Consider the following 8,616-nt stretch of genomic DNA (forward strand, 5'->3'; position numbering starts at 1 on the left):
CCCTTCTACCAATGATTTGTCTACTTCAGGGTCTGCTGCCCCTTCTGGTACTGAAGATTGTTTTTTTCCCATTGCTTTCGCTTGAGTTTTTGCCCTTAGTTTACTTCCAACCGTCTTCCTTTTTCTGGGTGGCATGGTTTTGGGATTGCTTTATGTGGTGTGTTTTTTTTATATGGATTAGGGTTGGGAAATATCAACTGCACTGTTCAAGAGAAGAGTAGAGAAAGAGTGAAATGGAAGCACCATGTGACGATGTTAAGTAAATAAATCTGCATGTCAGGGTTGTTTGCTGGTCTAAAGGCAGCTACGGGAATCTAAAGCGTTTCGTCCAAATTATTTCTTCTTTGAAAATTTTAGAATTTCACTTTTGAGATTGACTGTAATAACACAAATTATAAAGTTACACATGTGAATCATACAAACGCATTGCACTATATAACAAGGTAACATGCACACATACAAATGTATCGCAAGAAAATGACTAGTTGAACTGTGTTACGTATCGTTTACAATCATTATGGTTATGTAGTTCAACCGTCTCATATATTACAATTGTTCATGTTCCTATTCAGTTACCGTATCGTTTCCACATAGTGTGATTGAGATCACAACATACTTTGCGGCCATGTTTCTATCGACATCCCATAATAGGAGCGAGCGTAAAATTAAAACCAAATCCGGAATTACTAAATACGGAACAGGATCCTACCTGGATCCGGAATCGCTGCAATAGGCCAATACATACCGACCCCTTAATCGAGACTTAAGGCGAGATTATCATAAATTCCCTTGGCCTATTATAGACGGAAACATACATACACGAATATTTTCAAAGTCAACGTTCATTGTAGCTAAGTCTTCAACTTAAACTGTTCAAAGTACTTCACGACTGATTGTAATTCACTCAAAGAACTGTTTTGATCTTAGTGGGAAGTGTCCGCTTCAAGAATAAGAACAAGTTTGGCTACTGGACGCGTTAACACATTTGTCGCTGTTTTGACTATCGCACTAGGTCGTGTTTGTCCTTCACAACCTCCTGAATCCTACCGATGACCCAAGAACGTCGTGGGGTGTTATCCGCAATCATCACCAAGTCTCCTATTCTCATGTTTCGCTTCTTTTGTATCCATTTCTGTCTCTTTTGCAGTAGGGGTAGGTACTCTGCAGTCCACCTTCTCCAGAATATATCTGCTAGATACTGAATTTGTCGCCATCTCCTCCTACAATAATTGTCTGTTTGGGCAAACGTTCCTGGAGGGAACCACTCTCCTGGACGAAGAAGTAGTAGGTGGTTTGGAGTAAGAACCTCGAGGTCATTTACGTCGTTGGCTGCTTCAGTCAATGGGCGTCCATTTAAGATGGACTCTACTTAGCAGAAAAGGGTTTGAAGCCCTTCATCATCAAGTTTGATGTTCTGTTCTTGCATAGGAGAATATAACACTTGCCTGACAGATCTAATAAGTCTTTCCCAGACTCCTCCAAAGTGGGAACCTGCTGGAGGGTTGAATTCCCAATGTATACCACTTTGTAGCATATTCTGATTAAGCTTATCGCGGTTCCACTTTTGTATTTCTTCTTGCATCTCTCTTTGAGCTCCCACGAGATTAGTTCCGTTGTCGGATCTGATAAACATCGGCTTCCCTCTACGTGCTATGAACCTACGAATTGCGTTAATACAGGAATCAGTGTCCATCGAAGCAGCAACCTCGAGGTGGACTGCGCGGGTAGTTAGGCAAGTATAAAGTACTCCATACCTTTTCACGACACTTCTTCCTCGTTTCAGCTCAAATGGCCCGAATAAATCCATTCCGATCCTGCTGAATGGAGGCTCATCTGAATTGAGTCTCTCCACCGGCAAGTTCGCCATTTTTTGCTGACTACATGGAGCTCTGTATTTCCGGCAGACCACACATTTCGAGATCATAGATTTAATGTATGTCCGAGCTCCAATAATCCAATATCTTCGTCGCAGAAACGCTAAAACTGTGTTTTTTCCTAAATGTTCGCATGCTTTGTGAGCGTCATCCATGAGAAGCTTAGATACCACGGCCTCCTCAGGAAGCACTATTGGGTGTTTGGTGTCGAAAGAGAGTTCGGCTCTCTCCAATCTGCCTCCCACTCGAACTAGACCATCTGTCAGGAACGGATCCAACTTATACAATTTAGATGACCGTTTCAGTGTCGTACTAGGATCGGTCGTCGTGAGAGCTTTCATCTCATTTGGGAAGTATGAGCGTTGTTCATATCCTATCAGAGCTATCTCTGCTTTCTGTAACATGTCAATGCTGAGACGCGCGGTTTGAAGACACTTATAACGCTTATCAAATCTTTCTTGTCTTTCCTTGGCAATCGATTCTTTCATCTTTTGCTCGAGAAGAGTGGGATCTGTTTCTGAAAGGCTGATTCTCTATCTGATCTGTTTGGTTTTTTCAACAGCACATTTTAGGTTTTCAAAGGCAGTCAGTAGCCAGCCTGTAGTTCTTCTCAGTTTTGACCAGTCAGAGAAATGGTTAAGCAATCTCTTCATTCCATCACAATTTGCATTTTCTGAAACTATATATACATGGAAAGAACAAGCAGTTTTCTTCAACTCTGGGTCGTTCTCAACTACTGGATAGTTCAGGTTACAGATTGGCCATTCAGATTCAGGTTTCCATAGGAATTCAGGTCCATTGAGTCACATCTTATTCTGCAAAAACTTAGAAATGTTCATGCCTCTTGAGGCGATATCAGCTGGATTTTCCTTCGTGTTAACGTAGTGCCACTGATCGTCGTTGGTTGCTTCATGAATAAGAGCAATACGATTAGCAACAAACGTATGAAATCGCAGGTTCTTATTTGCAATGTACCTAAGTACTGTCAGTCCAGTAGAAGGTCTCATCTATGTTGTAGTTCAACTGTTCGGTGACCATCTTGCACAATCTCACAAGTGACGCTGACGGAGTAAGCTCCATCCTAGGTACAGTCACGGTCTTAACGGGAGCGACTCTGGCCTTTCCTAGTACAAACGAACAAATAATTTGACCAGAGTCGTTGGTGAGTCGTAGGTAAATCACCATACCATATCCCACATCACTTGCGTCGGCGAATCCGTAAAGTTGACAAGAACAGACATTGCCTAAGTTACTCTTCTTGTAGCATCGGTCTATGGTTATGTTCTCAAGCTCTGGAAGCTGACTTAACCAGTCATGCCAGTCCTTAAGATCCTTTCCCGTTATTTCCTCATCCCATCCTTTCCCATCCTTGCAAAGTCTTTGCAACACCGACTTGGCTTATAAGACAAAGGGAGATACAATTCCTAAAGGATCATAGACAGAGCTGGTAACGGAAAGTATACCTCGTCTGGTGGTTGGTTTGTTCTGTACTTGAATTTTGAATCCCAACGAATCATTCTCTATTAACCAGTATACTCCAAGAGCTCTCTCAATTGGTGGTCGACTATCCAAGCTCCATGACTTAGCTTCCTTCGCTCGATAATCTTCTGGTATTGACTCAACAACATTGCGACTGTTGCTCATCCACTTAGTAATTCTAAATCCTCCTGACTTGCACATTTGTGTCACGTTGTGTACAAGGCTAATAGCTTTGTTCTCTGTAGCAACGGATGCAAGACAGTCGTCGAAATAAGCATTTTTCTTCACCATGTCCTGAACTTCCAGTTCAAACTGTTCTTCACTATCTTCCACAGTACGCTGAAGAGCATAGTTACATACACTAGGAGATGATGTGGCTCCAAACAGATGGACTGTCATCCGAAAGATCTTAGGTTCGTTTTCAGTATTACCATTTTCCCACCAATAGAACCTCAAGTAGTCTCTTTCGGCCTCTGGAACTTTAACTTGGTAAAACATGGTTTCGATATCTCCAAGCACTGCGATTTGTTCCCCACGAAATCGTATCAGTACGCCAAGGAGTTCGTTAGTGAGATCCGGTCCATGAAGTAGGTTGTCGTTCAAGGAGATTCCCTGATACCTTGCTGAACAATCGAACACCACTGTCATCTTGTTCTTTTTCTTGTGGTATATTCCATGATGGGGAATGTACCAAACTTTCCTGCTTTCACAATCCGTCGGTGTAGGCTCGGCATACCCCTTCTCCAGGAGGTTTTGCATGAACATGGTGTAGTCCTCCTTAAACTTTGGATCTGACTGGAACTTGTTCTTGATGCTACGAAGTCTCCTTTTAGCCATTGCAGAGCTATCAGGCAGAACAATATCTTTGTCTCTAAAGGGTAGTGCGACGCAGTAGTGTCGTTCGACCTTGCAGATAGACTGTTGAACCTGTCTTAGGAAGTCTTTGTCTTCCCTGGAATTCTCTCTCTCTTGTCGTCAATCAGACGTTCAGGGAAGTCCAAGTTCATAGACATTTTCACCATTGTTTCTATGCAGTTTTCCGACTCCTGAATATGTACTCGGTTCACATTTACACTACCACTGTCTCTAAGAAGTTTCCATACTACCCATCCTAACTTTGTTTTTGTTGCGTGCGGTGACTCACTGGGTCCGGTAAGTATTCTTGTAGGCGCATAGGCATCCGGTATGTTACTACCCAACATCAATCCTATTTCCACGTTTGGTTCAGCTAAGGATATTTCTGATAGATGCTCCCATTTCGATATTTCCTTCTGTGTAGGCATATGATTTCTCTTTACAGGCATTTCCTTCTTCGTGAAAACCTTAGGTAGGTCAACCAGATTCTTCAGATCCAGATCGCAAACCTGTAGGCCGCTAACAGAATACGTAGTCATTGTGTAGGGCTCACCCATAGTGCTTAATGTGAGCTCTGTCTTCTTGCCATTAGCTCCGAGTCGTCTCATTACAGATTCCGTACAAAATGAAGCAGTACTTCCTGTATCCAAGAAAGCATATGTCTCTATACTGTGAGGCTTATTCTTTAGCTTAACCCGTACTGGGATGATGGACATAGCACAAGACACGTCTCCGGCCCCGGTATGGTTGCCTCCGTTACAAGTGAACTCCATACTGGTGCTTACAATAGTCGTATCAGAGTATTTGTAAGGGTTCTGTGATTGTTCTTTATCAGCAGTTGATATCTTAGAGTCGTCATGCAAGATAGAGGGGTGACACTTTCCACACGTATTGCACGTCAGTCGTCTTCTGCAATTTTTTGACAAGTGACCTCTTCTCAAACATCCGAAACACAAACCCTTTTCCTTTAGATGGTTATATCTTTCCTGCAGACCTTTTGCCACGAATTTCTTGCATGTCTCCAGTAAATGAGATTTCAGATCACAGTATGAACATTTACTATGGGACTCCGACTTTGTTGTAGAAACTTCACTTGTAGCATTCGTTATTTGACTTATCTTGTTCTTTCCGAAAGGACGTTTTGATGAGTCTTTTGTCTGAGTTACCATTGCTATACTTCCATATGTAGGGTCATTCACCCTCTTAGCTTCAGCCTTTACAAAGTGTGTTAAATCCTTGAATCTCACTCGTTTCTTAGATTCCTTCAATCTAAAGACTTGGCTTCTCCAACGGTCATGCAGGTGGAAGGGTAGTTTCAGCATCAACCTTTTGATATTCTCAGAATATTCCAGGACGGTCCTAGAATCAGCTCCTACAGCGTTTTGGCATTCAACCAGGAAAAGTGCAAACTCATCGAGGGCTTTGGCGTCCCCTGCACGCACTGATGGCCAATTTAATGCTTTTCTGATAAAGGCAGTAGCTATTACTGCATCGTCCCCATAATGCTCTTCCAGTTGTTGCATAGCAGCTTTGTAAGCCCTATCACCTCTAAGGTGGCCAAATCCAGTTACCGCATTATGTGCCTCATCTTGTGTAAGTTGTTCCAGGTAGTTCATTCTTTCGTCATCATCTTCTGTATTAGCTACCACTTTGGCATTAAACTGACGAATAAATCTTTGATACTCCAAGGGGTCACCACCAAATTTCTTAATTTCCGTTACCGGTTTTCTCAAGTGTTGTACAACTCTCTGTATCATACCAGCTTGATTATTAGGTTCAGAGGGAATTGATCCTTTAAAAGATGGTGGTAGGGACTCTTCAACGCGTTCCTCCATGAGGCTGGAAGGGAAGTGTGTTGCAGTAGGCCCAGGGGAGGTAAATCTGGGTTCGTCTATTAACTGTGGCACTGTTCTTACATGTACAGGTGTGGCAAGATTTTCAGTTGATCCATATTTTACCAGGACTTCACTTACGGCTTGAGACACTGCTATGTTAGTGTCAAGTTCTAGTTCTTCTTCTTCGAGCTTCAGGGCTAACTTTGCCATCTCTATTTCTTTCCTCTTTGACATGTTCAATTTTCTAGTCTGGAATTCTACCTTTTTCTGTTCTTCTTTAATTCTTTTTATCGAAGCATAGGAACTGGCCCTACTTTCGCGAGACATCCTCGAAACAACTGACATATTATCTTCTATGCCCTCTTTCCATACTGTACGGACTTCCTCTTGAAGTCTGGCTGCTTCCAGTTCTTTATCTAAATTCACTGTTTCACTAGGAAGGAATTTCTGTCCCTCTAACTGGTTCTCGAGGGCCTGCTTGCTCCTTTTCGTGATATAATTCTCTATATTCAACTTAAATTGGCGGGTTGAACTATTACTTTCCTCAAACCATATACTGACTCCTTCTAACTCATTTGTATCAATTTGGGGAGAAAGTATCTCATAAAGTTCAAGGAACCGTTCGTATTCTTGCATCCACAAACAATATTTCCTTCGAACAACATCTAAGGGCTCGTCGTCATCTTCAGTAATCTCTGCGAGATAATTTTCAAGTCTTTTCAGAGATTTGTTTGTTCTTTTAAGCTGATCCATTTGGTACTCAAGACCTTTCTCGGTATTTTTTCTCGTACGGTTTGTATCTAAAACATACCTTTGGTCCGATTCAGCCACGACAGACCCTGTCTCCTTACCGACCTTGCTGTTCGTCTCTGCCATCATTGTGGTGATACGTCAATGTAATGTAGATCTCATCTTTCTAATGGAACAAACGACGCCAATTCGTATTCATTTGTTGAACAGATTGACTGTAATAACACAAATTATAAAGTTACACATGTGAATCATACAAACGCATTGCACTATATAACAAGGTAACATGCACACATACAAATGTATCGCAAGAAAATGACTAGTTGAACTGTGTTACGTATCGTTTACAATCATTATGGTTATGTAGTTCAACCGTCTCATATATTACAATTGTTCATGTTCCTATTCAGTTACCGTATCGTTTCCACATAGTGTGATTGAGATCACAACATACTTTGCGGCCATGTTTCTATCGACATCCCATAATAGGAGCGAGCGTAAAATTAAAACCAAATCCGGAATTACTAAATACGGAACAGGATCCTACCTGGATCCGGAATCGCTGCAATAGGCCAATACAGTTTCCTTTTATTTAAAAAAAACACCTGTTATATAACACAATGATAAGCTACTTTTGTCATGATTATGTTGTTAGCGTCCACTTTAGAATTTGCAGTTTATCTTTGACGAGATTGTAAATATCTCCCGACAATTCGCCATTTTCTATAATTTATTTAAATCGAAACATATATATTTTTTAAAGGTTCGATTAGACGCGTGACAAAAAAACAATACAATAATATTAAATTAGAAAATGGAATGTTATTTCCTATTTTTGTTATTTCACAATTTTCAATGGGACGAAATGGCATATGGGCCTTTTTTCAGCATAACCAAACTTTTAACAACAAAAGTAAACCCTGGGGTTTGATTATGCTGAAAAAGGCCACACTGGCCTCTATATTTGCCTTTTTCACTATATAGTGACTAATATTTCAAAGAGATTGAGTGTACTTGTTCTTAGTGTAGCAAACTTGTGGCTGCAGGACACAAGTAATACAGTAATCATGAAATCAGGATCATCTGCAACTGATTTGACATCGATACAAATTGCTCAAATCCTGTGTCTAGGTAGGATCGAAATTCAACCAATCAGTGAAGGGGTTTCCTTATAGGTACGAGGGAATGGTATATTAGCAAGGATATATTATTATCTCATTCATATCAGAATCATAGACCTGACGGTTGCAATTTATATGTTCGACTCTGCTTTCGACCACTCTATGGCAGCACAGTTCTGCTTCGACAGTATGTTCGACCATACTGACGAATTTATCGCAGGCCATGCGAGCCTTGTGCTGTACAACCAAGACAGTGTACAACAGCTCATGGTTTTCAGCATAAATCTTTGGCTGTTGTACACCGTCTATATACCAGTGCAAGCAGGTCCTGTGGGCTAAGCAAACCTGACACTGGTTGTAAATAGTGTACATACGTTTTTGGTATTGTTACCAGGCAGATGATTGGCCATGAGATTCTTTTTAATTAAACCCTTGGAAATTACCCAGGGTTGAGTGTAATATCATATCATCTTCCCCAAATGCCTTATACTTACCCAATGCCATGTGGTCATTGTAACTTTAACCTTAACTAATCACAGGATTGGTTATGTTGCATTAAGAAAATGCAATGCAACATAACTAACCCTGGGTTTAGTTATGCTGAAGGGGGCCAGAAACATGGCTTTTAACAACATAAGTAAACCATGGGGTTTGATTATGTTGAAAAAGTCCACATTGGCCGCTGTCAATCCTGGGTCAAAA

At 41.2% G+C, this 8,616-nt stretch overlaps 2 protein-coding genes across 2 annotated transcripts; both read right to left on the reverse strand.

Annotated features, from left to right (window-relative positions):
• Positions 1–1,369: 1,369 nt before the first annotated feature.
• LOC110441229 lies at positions 1,370–2,362 on the reverse strand. Its single transcript, XM_021484336.1, has one exon. The coding sequence runs from the start codon at positions 2,360–2,362 to the stop codon at positions 1,370–1,372; it is 993 nt and encodes a 330-aa protein (XP_021340011.1).
• A 487-nt stretch (positions 2,363–2,849) lies between these two features.
• On the reverse strand, positions 2,850–4,190 carry LOC110441227. The gene is made up of 2 exons (XM_021484334.1): positions 3,338–4,190; positions 2,850–3,271 (listed from the first exon to the last, which is right to left on the reverse strand). Exons 1-2 carry the CDS (start codon positions 4,188–4,190, stop codon positions 2,850–2,852), a joined length of 1,275 nt encoding a protein of 424 aa, XP_021340009.1.
• Positions 4,191–8,616: the final 4,426 nt, after the last annotated feature.

The sequence above is a fragment of the Mizuhopecten yessoensis genome, unplaced genomic scaffold (genome assembly GCF_002113885.1).
Source record: "Mizuhopecten yessoensis strain PY_sf001 unplaced genomic scaffold, ASM211388v2 scaffold715745, whole genome shotgun sequence".
In the NCBI taxonomy this organism is placed as follows: domain Eukaryota; kingdom Metazoa; phylum Mollusca; class Bivalvia; order Pectinida; family Pectinidae; genus Mizuhopecten; species Mizuhopecten yessoensis.